Raw genomic sequence first — 18085 nt, 5'->3', positions numbered from 1 at the left:
TTCAACATAAGATCTCCGGGGCAATTCACAGAATAAAATACAAAACAAAAATACAAGTAAATAATCAAAACAAAATGGTGAAACAATAACACACACCCTTTCCATAGGCACATATTAAAAGGCTAGAATATTAATCAGTCAAAGGCTGAAGAGGAACGCTTTTGCCTGGCGCCTTAAGATATATAATGAAGGTGCCAGATGAACCTCCCTGGGGAGATCATTGCACAAACAGGGAGCCATTGCAGAAAAGGCCCGTCCTTGTGTTGTCACCCCCACCCCCCAACCTCACATGGAGGAGGCACATGAAGACAGGCTTCACCTGACACCTGCACAGTCTGGGTCAGTTTATATGGCCAGAGGTGGTCCTTGAGGTATTGTGCTCCTGAGCCATTTAAGGCTTTATAGGTCAGATCCATCACTTTGAATTGGGCCCGGAAGCTAATTGACAGCCAGTACATGCAGGCCAGGATCGGTGTAACATTCTCAAACCATATTGTCCCAGTGAGCAACCTGGCCACTGAATTCTGCACCAGCTGAAGCATCTGAACAGTTTTCAGAGGCAGCCCTATGTATAACGCGTTGCAGTAATCTAACCTATTGGTTACCAGAGCATAGACAACAGTAGTTAGGCTATCCCTGTCCAGATAGGGGCATAGCTGGGCCACCAGCCAAAGATGACTGAAGGCACTCTGTGCCTCTGGGGCCACCTAAGCCTTGAGTGACAAACCTGCTCCTTCAGAGGAAGTGTAACCCCATCAAGAGCAGGCGACCTCCCACCCATCTGGTCTAGGGAACCACCCATTAACAGTGCCTCAGTCTTATCTGGATTGAGCTTCAGTTTGTTGGCTCTCACCCAGTCCATTACCAAGGCAAGACACTGGTCTAGCACTTCCACTGCCTCACCTGCAGATGTAAAGGAGAAATAGAGCTGAGTGTCATCAGCATACTGCTGACAACATACTCCAAACCTCCAGCTAACCCCACCTAGCGGTTTCATGTAGATGTTATGTTGTTGTTGTTGTTTAGTCATTTAGTTGTGTCCGACTCTTCGTGACCCATGGACCAGAGCACGCCAGGCACTCCTTTTGTCTATGGAGTTTTCTTGGCAGGGATACTGGAGTGGCTTGCCGGTTCCTGCTCCAGGTGGATCACGTTTGGTCAAAACTCTCCACTATGACCTGTCCATTTTGGGTGGCCCTGCATGGCATAGCTCATAGCTTCTCTGAGTTATTCAAGCCCCTTCGCCACGACAAGGCAGTGATCCATGAAGGGGAGATGTTATGTAGCAGGGAATAAAATTGAGCCCTGAGGAACTCCACAACGAATGCTCCATGGGGCTGAAAAGCATTCCCCAAGCATCGCCTTCTGGGAGCGACCATCCAAGTAGGACCAGAACCACCACAAAGCAGTTCCACCCACCTCCAACTCAGGCAGCTGCTCCAGAAGGATACCATGGTCAATGGTATCGAAAGCTACTGAGAGGTTGTTATGTACTGAGTTGAATAGGATCCAAACTGCAGCAGTCTGATTGGTCCTAGAACAATAGGATTCAGAATGCAGCAGTCTGATTGGTCCTAGAACAATGCAGCAGTATGATTGGTTGGCAGGAACCACCCAATCCTGCTCCAGATAGAAGTGAATCCACAACCTGATTGGCTTACAGTAGAATTCCGGAATTAGCCAATCATGTGCAGCCCATTGTGTAAATAATGTATATAAAGCAGATACTGTGAGGGGACTTTCATTCATTCCTCCTCACCACTATGAGCTGAATAAAGAGCATGAAATCACTTTGCGACTCTGAGTATATTTCAGAGGTCAAGAAGAATTAACAGGGACAAGTTTCCCTAGTCTCTCTCGCGATAGAGGTCATCATACAGGGCGACCCAAGCAGTTTCTGTGCCAAAACCAGGCCTAAACTCCAATTGAAATGGATTTTTTTTAAAATTCAGTTTCCTCGAAGAGCATCTGGATCATAGCTGTCAACTTTTCCCTTTTCTTGCGAGGAATCCTATTTGGAATAAGAGAATTTACTTTATAAAAAGGGAAACGTTGACAGCTATGATCTGGATCTGAAGCACAACCAATTACCGTATTTTTCGCTCTATAAGACGCACCAGACCACAGACGCACCTAGTTTTTGGAGAAGGAAAACAAGGGGGGGAAATTCTGAATCTCAGAAGCCAGAACAGCAAGAGGGATCGCTGTGCAGTAAAAGCAGCAATCCCTCTTGCTGTTCTGGCTTCTGGGATAGCTGTGCAGCCTGCATTCGCTCCATAAGACACACACAAATTTCCCCTTACTTTTTAGGAGGGAAAAAGTGAGTTTTATAGAGCAAAAAATACGGTATCTTTGTTTTCACCTACAGAATGTTCAAGGGTGTGTCATTTCTATTCACACACACAAACACCCTTTTCTGTGTTCTTCCTTTCTCCTCCCTCCTATGGCGGCTCCTCCCTTTCTGAGAGGTGACCCACGTTTCACAATGGCCAATGTATTAGCAGGCCAGAAGCAGGCACTGCCTCGTTGCCACCACAGTTTCCATAGCAGCAGCTGCCCTGCTTTTTGTCTTGGCATGGGATATGTATTTCCCCACAGCAAGCTGGTGCATAGAAGAGAAAAGAACGTATTTGCAGGCCTCTCTCTCAGCACTGGGAATTCAGAGTCACACCAGCATGCTTTGTGAGGAGGTACGGTAAGTCTAGAAAAGTCCCAGAGTTCTGGACGCTTCATTGCTGCAAGCGATTTCTCCCTTTAGAATGCAACTTGGGCTCACTTACTCAGAGCAGCTGACCTCTGGATCAGCTTACCCGTGAGAATCTCTAGATGGGTCCCAGAAGGGTTTGGCACAAGGATGACCCTGTCTTTGCAAAGGCAGTTGAACTGCCACTATTTCGAGTGGGGTTCAGTCACATACCAATAGATTCAAGTGGCACAGTTCTGGTTCCTTGGGAGATCTGATTCCCTGACCTTTTGCAGTCAGGAAAGTGACAGGAAAATACACTGGGAAGTGTGGGATAGCACTTCCTTTGATGCAATGTCAGTGTAAAGCACCCCTCCAGGAATTGTAGTTTAGCCTTCCCAGAGCTACAGTGCCCAGCAGCCTTCACAAACTACAGTTCCTAGAATTCTGAGGGAGGAGGGGAGGGATATGAAGGGATCGTATTTAACTGCCCCTCAAACAAATCAGAATGACTGCTCAGTAGGCAGGTAATCTGCAAGTGCCCTCACCTTCACAAGCTGATTCTTGCACATCATTATTCTGCTATTTGCGACATCCGTTGGATCGCATGCTGTTTGAATCCCAGCAGGAATTGATTTCAGGATGTCAGTAATAGATAAGCCCCTGCACAGTCCTCTGGGAGGTTTCAGAAAGACAGCACTCACTCATTATTCTTTAAAGTGTTTTGCAATGCCTTTGAAACCCACAATTTTAACCATTGTGCAATTCCAAAGAAAAAACAAACACAAACATTTTAAATTGTCTTTAAACAGCTTTTTTCATGCAAATTCTAGAAATATGCCTTTGAAAGAGTACCAAATCTGACATTTTCAGTTCCGCATAGGTAAGTGTATCAGGTAAAGGAGATAATCAAAATTCAGGGGTGGTTCCAGCAATGTGGATTCTGCAAACACCCTGATGCTCAGCGTCTCTCAGTGTTGAACAGCTTAGTCATAAGGATTTCCCAAATTCCAGGATTGTGGAAGAATCTCTATAGGCTGGGAAAGACACAGGTTCGTGAGATCTCTCATTATGATCTTTTTTTTTTTTTTTTTTGCTATGTTTGGTAATGCGTCTTTTAGATCCCATGATCTTCCTGGATCTTCTGTCTTTAACTTGGATCCATAGATCCCAATTCTGGATCTGTGTCTAAATCTACACAACTGGAGACAGACAAAAAGACTGGGCTGTGACCATTCAACTCTTCACATGTTGCTCCAGAATTGGAGAGGATTTGCAGGCTTGCCCTCCCAGCCCTGTCCTAGCAATAAACATTTCCCACATGGCTTCGCAGAAATCGAGTCCTTGGGATTGCCCAGCAAAGTTGCAGAAAGTTCTAGAAGAAGCCATCAGCCCTCTCAACCATTTTCTGCAGCAGAGCTGAAGAAGATCAACATTTCTCCAAAAGTTCTCTTTCCATCAAAGGTAAGAGAGCACCTTTTCTGCTGGGGCTTAGACTGTCAGGCTTATCCGAGGTGTTCCTGGATCTCAGTCAGCAACCCACCTGCCTCTTTCTTTCTTTTTCCTCTTGATCAGAGAGTTGTCAATGGGGCATCAGGACCGCTGGAGCTCAGCAGCTCAAGAGGCCGAGTGGAAGAATACAGCAGGGAACCCCTTCATCCCAAGCATCCCCAGAGAGCCAAGTCTATGAGTCCGCCACAAGTGCTCCGCACGAAAGGCAGCAGAATGTACGTGTGTCAGGCAAGGTGAAATATACTCGGAGTCCTGCAGTGATTTCATGCTCTTTATTGCAGCTTGTAAAACAGTGATTGAATTGCCCCCCAAACCTCAGGCTTTTATATACATTATTTACACAACGTCTGATTGGCTGATTCTGCTTCCCTCCTGGAGCCTGATTGGTCTTTTCCTGCAGACCAAATCAGTTGTTGCATTCTACCATCCTACTTGCCTATTGTTCTAGGATCCAAGTTTAGTACACAACACAAGGTCAAAGTTCTGCTTTCAAAATCCTTCTTAGGAAAGGAAGCATGAGGTACAAGATGTCGTGATGGCCAGCAATTGAAGTGGCTTTAAAAGAGGATTAGACACTGAAATATACTCAGAGTCGCAAAGTGATTTCATGCTCTTTATTCAGCTCATAGTGGTGAGGAGGAATGAATGAAAGTCCCCTCAAATTATCTGCTTTATATACATTATTTACACAATGGGCTGCACATGATTGGCTAATTCTGGAATTCTACTGTAAGCCAATCAGGTTGTGGATTCACTTATATCTGGAGCAGGATTGGGTGGTTCCTGCCAACCAATCATAAAATTGGAGGAGACCCAAAGAGTCATAATAATAATAAATCATAATAAAAATTATTTATACCCCGCCCTTCCCAGCCAGAGCTGGGCTCAGGGCAGCTAACACCAATAAAATCAAAGTAAAAACATACCGTATTTTTTCGCTCTATAGGACGCACTTTTCCCCCTCCAAAAATGAAGGGGAAATGTGTGTGCATCCTATGGGGTGAATGCAGGCTTTCGCTGAAGCCTGGAGAGCGAGAGGGGTCAGTTCGCACCGACCCCTCTCGCTCTCCAGGCTTCAGGAAGCTCCCTAGGCTCCCTAGGCTTGTGGATAGCAGCCTGCATCTAGAAGCCTGGGGCGCGCTGCACAGCACGCCCCGGGCTTTGGTTCCCCGACCTGCATCTAGAAGCCTGGTGCTTCTCCCCGCCGCCAGTCCCACAAGCTCAGAGGACAGCGGGGAGGTGGAACGCCGCCCTCCCCCTGTTCCCCGACCTGGTTTGGGCTTCAGGCAGATATCCGCAAGGCGTGGGAGCCCGGCGGGAAGTCGCGCCGGTCTCCCAAGGCTTGCGGAGATCTGCCTGTTCTAGGGGCTGGGGTCGGGGGAAGCTCGGGCTTCCCCCGCCCCAGCCCTGCGCCTGGGGGGGGGGGAGAATAATTTTTTTTTCTTTATTTCCCCCCTCCCAAACTAGGTGCGTCCTATGGACCGGTGCACCCTATGGGGCGAAAAATACGGTAATGGGGGAGGAACGGGGGGGCAGAAGAAAAGAAAAAAAAAACAATTTAAAATACAGGTTAAAATACAGCCTCATTTTAAAGTAGCCGATAAATCAATACCATAAGGGGAGGGAAACATAAGGGTCAGACCGAGTCCAAACCAAAGGCCAGTCGGAACAGCTCTGTCTTGCAGGCCCTGCGGAAAGATGTCAAGTCCAACGCCCTAAAATGAAGGAATGACTCTGGCAGGCCACTTGTTGGACTAGATAGGCCTTTGGGCCTGATCCAGCAGAGATCTCCTTATGTTCTTCCTTGTTCTTCTCAGAGATATACCAGATGGTGCAGAACACAACAGCTCAACCGCCGGAAGAAGGCATTATATCTATCGCCTCCCAAACTGGAATACAAGGGAGGATAGTCCCACACAGCCACTAGCTAGAAGGAGACAGAGCTGCTCAGAGTTGGACCTGCGATCATCTTTACCAGAAGAGCTGCCAAGGAACATTGAGGCGGGAGAAACCTGGTCTGTGAGGAACCTTGAGCTGGAACTCAACATGATGCACTTTGAGCTGCTCTCCCTGAAGCAGAAGGTAATGTGGGGTGTTGTGCACAGTTTTGGATGCTGTGCCTCAGAAACGAGAGAGATTCAGAAAAGGGCAACCAACGCAAACAGGCAGGTAGAGTGAAATATACTCAGAGTCGCAAAGTGATTTCATGCTCTTTATTCAGCTCATAGTAGTGAGGAGGAATGAATGAATGTCCCCTCAAAGTATCTGCTTTATATACATTATTTACACAATGGGCTGCACATGATTGGCTAATTCTGGAATTCTACTGTAAGCCAATCAGGTTGTGGATTCACTTACTTATATCTGGAGCATGATTGGGTGGTTCCTGCCAAACAATCATACTGCTGCATTGTTCTAGGACCAATCAGACTGCTGCATTCTGAATCCTATTGTTCTAGGACCAATCAGACTGCTGCAATTTGGATCCTATTGTTCTAGGACCAATCAGACTGCTTCAGTTTGGATCCTATTCAGCTCAGTACATAACATAGAGTAACTCCTCTCTGGGGAAAATTTGGGCTTTTCAGTTTCGGGGGAAAGCCTAATGTGTAAGATCATGTGAGGTTTGGAGAAAGAGGCTAGGGAGACATTTTTGGAGGCCATCTGTAATGGATGCCTTAGTTGAGATTCCTGCATTGCAGAGGGTTGGACTAGATGACCCTTGGGGTCCCTTCCAACTCTGCAATTCAATGTTTCTATGGTCCTTTGAATGTTGGGATATTCAGAACAGGTAGAAGAAAACACTTCTCCATGCAGCACGTAGTTAAACTATGGAATTTGCTCCCAGGAACCGTAGTGATGGCTCTGCAAGGCCCTGGCTAAGTGCCTCTCACCTGGGAACACAGTCTGGGACCTCCTTCGTTTCATGCACAGTTTGCCTCTGAAATCTCCTCTGATCCCTTGCCTTTTCCACAGCAGATGGAGAGCTCTTTCGCTCACATAGAAAAGGAGAAGCAGTGGTTGGAAATGATTTGCTCAGAAGACAGGAAGCACAAAGGAGACCTGGATGATAAGTGAGTAGGGTCCTCCCGGGGCGTGACCTCAAGAAAACTGGTGCACAACAAACTTGATGAAGCTAAGCAGCGTGGAGGGGAGTCCCACACATGAGTTCCATGGAAGAAAAGCAGGATATAAATACATTTGAGTTGGAAAAAAACAAAAACGAGGGAATATAAAATCATAGATTAGTCTGAATTATTATAGAATCACAGAATTGGAGAGTTGGAAGGAACCCTGAGGGTCATCTAAGTCCAACCCTCTGCAATGCAGGAATCTCAGCTAAATAACCTCTGACAGATGGCCATCTATCCTCTGTTTAAAAGCCTCCAACGAAGGAGAGCTTTCCGAGGGCTCCATTCTACACTTGAACAGCTCTTGGCACCAGAAAGTTCTTCCTAATGTTTATTGTTAATGGCTGATTCCCTTCCAGGAAAGAAGGCTCGCATGGCCAGTTGACGCTGGTCCATTACAGCAAGTGGGGCCCTTGCTGCCCCTCTAAGCTTGGTCCTCAGTAAGCCCCTGCCTCCCTACTTACTATTATTATTGCATTCATTCACATCCTGTCTTTTTTCTGACAGGGACTCGAGGCAACTTATAGAGAAAACAGAAAGAGCTAAAAGCGTAGGAAAAAAGGAATTGTTAAAAAACAATTAAATACAGTGGTACCTCGGGTTAAGAACTTACCGTATTTTTCGCTCTATAAGACGCACCAGACCACAAGACGCACCTAGTTTTTGGAGGAGGAAAACAAGAAAAAACATATTCTGAATCTCAGAAGCCAGAACAGCAAGAGGGATCGCTGTGCAGTGAAAGCAGCAATCCCTCTTGCTGTTCTGGCTTCTGGGATAGCTGTGCAGACTGCATTCGCTCCATAAGACGCACACACATTTCCCCTTACTTTTTAGGAGGGAAAAAGTGAGTCTTATAGAGCAAAAAATACGGTAATTTGTTATGGAGGTCTGTTCTTAACCAGAAACTGTTCTTAACCTGAAGCACCACTTTAGCTAATGGGGCCTCCTGCTGCCGCTGTGCCACCGGAGCACGATTTCTGTTCTCATCCTGAAGCAAAGTTCTTAACCCGAGGTAATATTTCTGGGTTAGCGGAGTCTGTAACCTGAAGCGTATGTAACCTGAAGCATATGTAACCTGAGGTACCACTGTATTAACATATCTAAGATCTATTAAAACATACAGTGGTACCTCGGGTTACAGACTTCAGGTTACAGACGCTTTAGGTTACAGACTCCGCTAACCCAGAAATAGTACCTCAGGTTAAGAACTTTGCTTCAGGATGAGAACAGAAATCACGTGGTCGCGGCGGCTTGGCAGCAGCGGGATGCCCCATTAGCTAAAGTGGTATCTCAGGTTAAGAACAGTTTCAGGTTAAGAACGGACCTCCAGAACGAATAAAGTTCTTAACCCGAGGTACCACTGTGCAGATAATTACAATAAAAACATCACAGCACCAGCCCTTTCCTTAAAAACAGTCAGTTCCCAAAGGCCCTGTTGGAATATAACAGTCTGTGCCTGCCAGCAGAAGCTGGGCGTAGCGTCAGTGGCGTAGCGTGGGGGGTGCCGGGGGTGCCGACCGCACCGGGCGCAACATCTGGGGGGGGCGCGAGTCCAGAGGGAAGGGACAAGTTCCTTCCTCCGCCGGGCTCCCCGCCGCCACCGCCAGCCTTGCGCCCTAGCGCGCGCGCCCCCCGCCGTCGCTGTGGCTGCGCTTCGCTCACTGCTCGCAGGAGGAGCAGCCGCTGCAGCAGTGCCGACGCCGCCACCGACGCCTGGCCGGGCACGGGCAGCCTCTGCACCCTGCCGCCGCCGCCATCCCCTCGGCCCAGCCACAGGCGGCGGCTGCTTCTGCCTCCATCCTCCTCTGGGCAAGCAGCGTTGTTTGCGCGGCAGCGCCAGCGGCAACTCGCAGGTTAGGGGTTGGGGGGGCGCAAATTACTTGCCTTGCCCCGGGTTAGGGGGCGCAAATTACTTGCGTTGCCCTGGGTGCTGACAACTCACGCTATGCCGCTGCGTAGCGTGGCGAGGGCCGGGGTGGAGTGGGGGGACGTAGTCGCATGGTTTTGAGGAGCCTGAGTCAGGCACTTCTGCGCAGGATTCCCTGCCCTGCTTGCCATCAGGGGTCTCTGGGCTCCCCCTGAATGGATGGGCAGGCAGGCAGCGCAGCTTCGTGAAACCTCTGTGCCCAGCGCCTGCCCAGTACTTCGTGCCTGTCCCTATTTTCATTGGAGAAATGTTGGAGGGAATGATTTCTGCAGAGCATGTAAATGGTATGTTCTGGGTACTGCAAACCTAGGAAACAGGAATGAACTATTCTTAGCATGTATGGATGTGTCTGCTTTTTAGGCTCTTCAGTTTGGAGACAGAGCTGGTAAAGGCCAGATCTTCTCTAGGCATAAGGAACCATGGATCGCTCTCATCCCCGGGCTCCAATCAGAACGCCACTGTGGTAAGCATGGCTTCCTAAAATTGACCTCAGCCGGGCTGTGTGGGTATGTCTGGACCTAGCATAGGATCGGACATAGATAGGTTATCATGTTTAAAATTGCAAGAATTCACAAAAGGTGGTGTATGGGCACAGAATTTAGTGTCCTAGGAATCACAGCTTTCAGTTAAAAAACAAAGTTTCTAGTCTTAATGAAAGCACAGATATATTTGAAAGCATCTGAGTGATGCCTCTTGAAATCTAAGAAGGCCGATTCCCAGTTGTTGGAAGGGGGCGGCTTTGGTGCCTGCATAACTTCTTCTTTTTTTAATAAGATATTTATTAAGATTTTCAAAGTATTACAAAAGAAAAAAGAAAAAAAGGGAAAAAATACAAAATAAAAAAAATGGTTAAAATCAACTCCATGTTTCCATTACTTATTTTTCATTAGCTTATTTCCCGGACCTCCTCACGCCTCCCTTTTTTGTATTCCAATTCAGTTTGTTGGTTCAGCAAATCCCTACCCTCTTTGTTTATCCTAGTCTTTAATTTTAAAATATTATGACATTAAGTTTTTACCTAAATAATCCATTTTTCATATTCCCTTATAATATTACAGCTGAAAACCGCTTAATTTCTATCCAACATCATCCTAGCATTCATCAATTTTACAATATTTCTGTAGATAGACTTTAAATTTCTTCCAATCTTCTTCCACCGACTCTTCTCCCTGGTCTCGGATTCTGCCAGTCATTTCCGCCAGTTCCATATAGTCCATCACCTTCACCTGCCATTCTTCCAGAGTGGGTAGCTCTTGTGTCTTCCAGTACTTTTCAATAAGTATTCTTGCTGCTGTTGTGGCATACATAAAAAAAGTTCTGTCCTTCTTTGGCACCGATTGGCCAACTATGCCCAGGAGAAAGGCCTCTGGTTTCTTCAAGAAGGTATATTTAAATACCTTTTTCATTTCATTATATATCATCTCCCAGAAAGCCTTAATCCTTGGGCACGTCCACCAAAGGTGAAACAATGTACCTTCAGTTTCTTTACATTTCCAACATTTATTATCGGGCAAGTGATAGATTTTTGCAAGCTTGACTGGGGTCATGTACCACCTGTATACCATTTTCATAATATTCTCTCTTTGGTGCCTGCATAACTTCTTACCCCCTCCACACAACAACCAAAACCAGAGTGAATGATGAAAATAAGAAAGATTGCTTACTGAATTCAGATCACAGAATTCATCCCTGTTAGGATATAGTTCCGTTGTACCTTAAAAGGGAACAGGCATGACTGTTGTGTGTCACATGCCTGTCTACATTCCAGCAGTCTGCTGGGAACTTCCGTTTTGTATATTGCTTTTGCTCTGCTGTTTGCTGGACACAAAGGGAAGCAGACATGCTTTTTCCTTTGTTCCTGAACTGAATAAATGCTGTAAATATACTTACACTTGGCTCTGTCCGCCACTTCTGTTGCGAGAAGATTTATTCACTCTGCTGATAAAGTGTGCCAAGTCTCTAAATGTATCTGAGGCTCGTGTCGCTGTTTGATGCTGTTCCAAGGGAAACCGGTGATCGCCCGGCTGCTGGCTGGAGCCATCTGGGGGCCTGCCCGATGCCCCCGTCTCCCCAGCAGTATCCCAACAATCCCTACTCCCATGCAGAATTTGGGTTGCTTGGCAGCATAATTTTCATTTTCCTTAGCACAAAATCCATGCAGCCCTGCTCATCAAGGTCAGAAGCCCCATTGCTACAAATATAATGTCCTTATTGATGATGGATTAAGGTGTTAGGGGTTAATGTGTGATGTTCTATTGTGTTGTTGCGGTTGTTGTGTTTCTGTATATTCAGCTGGAAGCCCTGACTGGGCAACCCAGTCAGATGGTCGGGGTACAACTCATCATCATCATCATCATGATGTTTCAAATGTATTTAAAAACCACAGAAGTCATTCAAATGCACTCTTGATTCCCAGGAAGAACTGGTCAGCCTTCAGAGCAGCCTGTTGGCTCACGAAAGCCACATCAAGGCCCTAGAAGAAAAACAGGAGGAGGTGGGGCAGAAGCTGGAAACTGCAAAAGAGGTTTGCCAAGGAGACTGCAAGTCCCCTCTAGGGCTGGGGAGTAGCTAAGATATAGAGTTGCAGAGGGACCCACACCGTACATTTCAAGCACACAACTTCCCCCAAACACTCCTGGCTCCTATATTCTATTAAGGGGGCTGGGAATTTGCAGTTCTGTGAGGTGGGGAACTATAGTTCTCAGGGGCCAGGAACCACAGTTCCCAGGATATAAAGCCACATGCTTTATACACGTGTTAAATGTGCTTTAAATATATGGTGTGAATGTGACCTATGCTTGGGGAAGGGCATGTTGCCTCCTTAGTCCCCTGCAAAAGTACTTTTCCCTAATTCTGCAAACATTGGGGTTCCCCCAAGTATGCACTCTTCACTCTGACGAAATATGTTTGAATGACATTTTGAGGGGGAAATGTGCTGGTTTGCCTGACAGGAGAAGGATCGGCTGGAGGAGAAAGTGAGGGAGCTTAGCCTGAAGTTGGAATCTGCCCTTTCTGTCTGGGAGAAACTCCTTCAGGTAATTAATAATAATAATAATAATAATAATAATAATAATAATAATAATAATTTTTTATTTATACCCTGCCCTTCCTGGTTTAAAACCGGTTTCAGAGCAGCTAACAACAAATTTAAAACACTTAATTGTAAAAGCAGCAGGGTCTGGGCAGGGCTGTAGCGAGGGAGAGTTGAGGTGGGCCCCTGCCAGGGGCGCAGGCGATGGGGGGGGCACAAAATTGGCTAAAAATATGTCTATAAATATAAATAATTTATTATTGCCTCATAAGAAATGGTTTTAAATAGAGGGTGAATTGAATGGGTGGAAGGGAGGGGGTTGGAGGAGAGGCAGAAAGAAGAGCTAATTTGTCCGTGGCGAGGGGGTGCAATCTGGATGGTTCTGCCAGGGTCGCAAGATCACCTAGCTACAGCTCTGGGTCTGGGGAGAGGGCAGCAGGTAGGTGTCCAGGGAGAAGGGGGCAGGGCAGACTGGCCTGGCCCCAGAGGGAAAGGATAGTGAGGAGACAGAGGCCAAGTGAGCAATCTGCTTGATCGGGAGTCTGTATTTGCATTTTGGAATCCGGGGTATTCATAAATTATTTTATGAATAAATTATTTCTTTTTTAAAAAATGCCTGCTCCAAAGGTCTTATCTTACTACACTAGGGATTATATAGCTATATCTGAAATTTCATGCATATCAGTTGATATCTTGACCCTACTTCACTGAACTGAAATTTCAGCCTTTGGCATAGGAAAATGGCCAAGTAAACAGCTATTTTCATGGAGGAAAAAAGTTTTTTATGAACCACCCTAATCCGGGGGCTTTGGCACCTCCTCCTTATTACAGTCATAGAGTTTGGAGGGTCATCTAGTCCAACCCCCTGAAATGCAGGAATCTCAAATAAAGCATTCAGGACATGGCCATCCAACCTCTGCTTGAAAACCTCCAATGAAGGAAAGTCCACAACCTGCCAAGAGAGTCCATTCCACTGATGTTTAGTCAGACTCTCCTGTCTTGTAACTTGAATCCATTGGTTTGAGTCCTACCCTCCAGAGCAGGAGAAAACAAACTTGCTTCCTCTTCCATGGCACAGCCCTGGAGATATTATGGACTGTCCCATGAATCCGCTGAATGAAATAGCAGAAGAACGTTGCCTCAGGAGAGTGAGGAAAATTCTAGGGGGTGATTCACACCCTGGCCAGCACTTTCTTGATCTCCTGCCCTCAGGCAGAAGATATAGAAGCACAATTAGTCACACCAACAGGGTAAAGAACAGCTTCTATCCGTGGGCTGTTAGGCTGCTGAATGAAAAGATAACAACAGGGCAACGGACTTTCGGGTTTGGTGGGTGTGCGTCAGTAAACGAGGGGAATTAAGACTAAGAGAGAGCTGAGTGAAGGGTGCTCGTGTAATCTCACTGTATACAAGTTGTACAAGTGACAATAAAGTATTTCAATTTCAATTTCATTTTGAAGAGGGCTCTCCTATCTCCTCTCAGTCTCCTCTTTGCCAGGCTAAACATGCCCAGCCCCCTCAACTGCTCCTTCTAAGTCTTGGTTTCCAGACCCTTGATCCTCTTGGTCGCCCACCTCTGCACATATTCCAGCTTGTTGATATCCTCCTCAAACTGAGGTGCCCAAAACTAGACATAAGCCTCCAGGTGGGTTCTGACCGAGGCAGAGCAGAGCAGCACCATGGTGTCCCTTGACCTGGACACAAACGCACGTTCTCATGTTCCTAGTGCCCTTGGTTTGCTGCCATCTGATGGGGCAGCATAGTTTCCTGTGCTGCTTTGAGTACTGCAGTCGTGTGTTGAGCGTTAGCGTTTCGATCCTGCCAGCCGCTTTGCTTTCATTTTGATGAAGAAGAGTGAGCCGTAAACGACCATAACAACCATAGCAACTGTCTTGCAGGAGAAGGTGGCTCTCCACCAGGAGGTCCAACATCTCACCTTGGAGCTGGAGCGTGCACGGAAACAGCAGGAAGGCTCCAACGACCAAGTTTCAGCCCTCCATTCGGAGCTTGTCTGTGCCAAGACCCAAGTCAACCACCAGGACAAGGAGAAGGTTCTCATGGAGGAAGAGCTGGAGTCCACCAGACAGGTGAGTTCCCCCATTCTGGCCCATTCTCCAGCTGTGGGTGGGATCCATGAAACACCTACATCACTCTCAGTTCCTTGGAGAAAAAGGTGGGATAGAAATGTAATAAAGGTAAAGGTGAAGGGACCCCTGACCATTAGGTCCAGTCGTGACCGACTCTGGGGTTGTGGTGCTCATCTCGCTTTATTGGCCGAGGAAGCCGGCGTACAGCTTCCGGGTCATGTGGCCAGTATGACTAAGCCACTTCTGGCAAACCAGAGCAGCGCACGGAAACGCTGTTTACCTTCCCACCGGAGTGGTACCTATTTATCTACTTGCACTTTGACGTGCTTTCGAACTGCTAGGTTGGCAGGAGCAGGGACCGAGCAACGGGAGCTCACCCCGTTGCAGGGATTCGAACCGCCGACTTTCTGATCAGCAAGTCCTAGGCTCTGTGGTTTAACCCACAGCGCCACCTGCATCCTGGAAATGTAATAAAGGTAAAGGTAAAGGTACCCCTGCCCGTACGGGCCAGTCTTGACAGACTCTAGGGTTGTGCGCTCATCTCACTCTATAGGCTGGGAGCCAGCGCTGTCCGCAGACACTTCCGGGTCACGTGGCCAGCGTGACGAAGCTACTCTGGCGAGCCAGAGCTGCACACGGAAACACCGTTTATCTTCCCGCTAGTAAGCGGTCCCTATTTATCTACTTGCACCCGGGGGTGCTTTCAAACTGCTAGGTTGGCAGGCGCTGGGACCGTACATTATATTAAATTACTTCACCCACTTCTGTCTCTGGCCACGCACTACTGGCATGCAGCCCCTCCCCTGGAAAGGAATGTGGGCCTCACACGGAAAAATGTTCTCCATCCCTGAAAGATTACTATTATTAACTGCAATTTATCACCCGCCCTTCGTCCTAAAGTCCCAGGACAGGTTATAAGAGTTAAAACACAGCAGTAATATTAATGTACAATATCACACAACTTCAAAAACAATATCAAAAAATATACATATGAATCAGCTCTGTATAGGTACACTCAGTGGAGACGCAGCAGAGGGCCTTCTCAGCGGCTGCTCTCAAGCAACTTTGGAACTCCCTGCCAAGGGAAGCCAGACTGGCTCCCTCCTTGCTGCCAGCAAGTGAAGACTTCCTTGTTCCAAAAAGGTCTTTGGGGAATGACTGTTTTTAAGGAAAGGGCAGGTGCTGTGCTGTTTTTATTGTAATGATCTGTATGTTTTAATAGGTATCACACACACACACAAACACTCACACACAATTTTAATTCTAATTAGTGTTTAATTGTTTTTTAATGATTGTGTTTTTCTGTTTTTAGCTATTTCTATTTTATCTGGCATCTTAAGTCCCTGTCTGGGAAAAAGCTAGGCTATATATTATATTATATTACCATTTTATATTCTAACAATATTTTCATAGGTGGACAGTTGTGGTTAGGTAGCGATCTGGCCCTGTGCCCAACTGTTCACTAGATCAGCAGTTCTACCCTGAAGGTCTTGAGTTTAACAAGTGGCCGTGTGCATTCACCTGGAAGGGTCTCCGGGCTAAGTGAACAGAGCAAAGGCCTTGCAATCTCCCTTGCAGGCGTGCAAAACGCTCTCTTCCGAAGCAGCCGAGAGCCGCCAGAGGCTGGAAGCCTCTCTGGAGAAGCTCCATTGCTCCGAAGCAGAGAAGAAGATCCTTGAGAGCCGCATCCAGGCGCTGGAGAATGAGCAGAGCCAGAGGCTGAAAGAGGCGGAAGGAGCCTCTCTGAGTCAAGAGGACAGGAGGAAGCTGGAGGAAGAGGTGAAGGCTCTCCAGGAAACCTGTGCGAATCTCAGGTACTTGGCAGGAAACACTGGGAGTTAGCCTTTTTCCTGAGCTGCTGCTTTTCTCCAGTTAACCACTCCAGTCACAATGTTTAATATGGCTTTTATTTGGTCAAAGCAACAGCAGCTGTTGGAAACCCTCCAGGAGTAGAGTCCAAAGGACTGTTAGCCACACAGACTTCCAGAGAGGCATTCCCTCCCCTTAGCTTTGCATGTGCACAGGAATTAAGTCACGTTCCAGAGGAAAAGTGTGTCTGTATTATCAGAGCTGGATGCCTGAATTAGCAAGAAGAATTTGGTGTCTACTTTCCTTTTTTTATAATATTTTATTAGGTTTTATCAATAAAGAAATTCAAAAGAATACAAAAACAGAAAAATACAAAGTTACAAAATACAAAAATACAAACATTAAACACAAAAAAGACAGGAAAAGAGAGGGGGGGAAACACATAAAAAAGAAAACAAAACTCCCTCTTTTTAAATTTCACTTTAGTTAACTTATTTTCCTGACTTCCTCACGCCTCCCTTTTTTGTATCCCTTTTCTTAAAATTTAGTTCAGCAAATTCATATCCAGTTTAACTTGTCTATTTATCAATCCCATCTTACATTTTACCTTGGTGCTAGAACCCCATCAGTTCATTTCAACGTCATCAGCATTCAAAAATTTTACAATGTTTCTGTAAATAAATTTTAAATTTCCTCCAATCTTCCTCCACGAGCTCTTCTCCCTGATCTCGAATTCTGCCAGTCACTTCCGCCATTTCCATATAGTCTATTAGTTGCATTTGCCATTCTTCCAGGGTGGGTAGTGTCTACTTTCCATCAGTTTGGCTCAAGGCTGAGTTTTCCCTGCACAAATGTCCTTGACGCATCCTTAATACAGTCTGTGGAAGTATATTCTCTCTTTTTTTTAAAAAAGATATTTATTAAGGTTTCAAAGAAAAGAATTACATGAATTAAAAAGAAGAAGAAAAGAAAGACAAAAGAAAAAATAAAAGAAAAAATACAAAATACAAAAAAAGATAAAAAACACTTAAAAAAATACATCAGTCTTTCCATACCTTACATTCATTTCCTTGTTTCCCTGACCTCCTCACACCTCCCTTTTTTGTATTCCAATTCAGTTAGTTAATTCAGCAATTTCTTTCCCTCTTTGTTTTTATCTTAATCCTTTAACTTAATCTATTATAACTTTGGTTTCTCACCTGTTAATAATCCATTTTTACATACACCTTTATAACATTGCTGCTTAAACCACTTAACTTCATTCTGACATCATTCTAACATTCATTAATTTTGCAATATTTCTGTAAATAATCTTTAAATTTCTTCCAATCTTCTTCCACCGACTCTTCTCCCTGGTCTCGGATTCTGCCAGTCATTTCCGCCAATTCCATGTAGTCCATCATGTGGAAGTATATTCTCTTAGCTGTAGTTCCCCTATCAGTATATATAGCAGAGCTTTCCAAACTTTTCCTGTTGGGGGCACACTTTTTAGACATGCATCATTTCGTGACGCAGTAATTCAGTTTTATTAGCAAACTGAAGGTTAAACTACCCCCTTTCCAGCTCTGGGAGGAGTTTGGGGAGCAGTCATGCGACACACTTGCACACTGCAGTCAACACAATGACATATCGTGACACACAGTTTGGAAAGCTCTGGTATACAGCAATTTGTTGACCTGCTACAGTAGTAAATATTAGAAGGTGGCAGAGATCCTGCAGCCTGATATTCTGCTTTTCGGGGAGTGTTGTTTTTTTTTTTTGTACATTCCTCTGTCACAAGAGGGCAAAGTCTTGTTCTCTGCTGCCCAGAGGCGGGGATGGGGCAGAAATTGAGTTCATTTTTTTAAAAAAAAATATTTATTAAGTTTTACAAGAAAACACACATAACTACCACAAAAGTGAAAA

The 18085-nt window shown here is 45.9% G+C and overlaps 1 protein-coding gene across 2 annotated transcripts in view; it reads left to right on the top strand.

Annotated features, from left to right (window-relative positions):
- Positions 1-2356: 2356 nt before the first annotated feature.
- Positions 2357-18085, top strand: part of LOC310686603 (uncharacterized protein) — a 34045-nt gene continuing 18316 nt past the window's right edge. The window contains exons 1-10 of one of the 2 annotated variants that reach the window (XM_083460442.1): positions 2357-2690; positions 3805-4147; positions 4259-4410; positions 6013-6277; positions 7172-7269; positions 9614-9716; positions 11670-11777; positions 12205-12288; positions 14183-14371; positions 15950-16185. In XM_083460442.1, the coding sequence (XP_083316568.1) occupies positions 3932-4147; positions 4259-4410; positions 6013-6277; positions 7172-7269; positions 9614-9716; positions 11670-11777; positions 12205-12288; positions 14183-14371; positions 15950-16185 (1451 nt within the window). In that variant the 5' untranslated portion in view covers positions 2357-2690; positions 3805-3931. Of the gene's footprint in view, positions 2696-3804; positions 4148-4258; positions 4411-6012; positions 6278-7171; positions 7270-9613; positions 9717-11669; positions 11778-12204; positions 12289-14182; positions 14372-15949; positions 16186-18085 lie in introns of both variants that reach the window. The other variant, XM_083460441.1, reaches the window with a different exon arrangement.

This window comes from Podarcis liolepis, assembly GCF_965112155.1.
Source record: "Podarcis liolepis genome assembly, chromosome: 9".
Lineage (NCBI taxonomy): Eukaryota > Metazoa > Chordata > Lepidosauria > Squamata > Lacertidae > Podarcis > Podarcis liolepis.
This window is presented reverse-complemented; position numbering and strand designations above follow the sequence as displayed.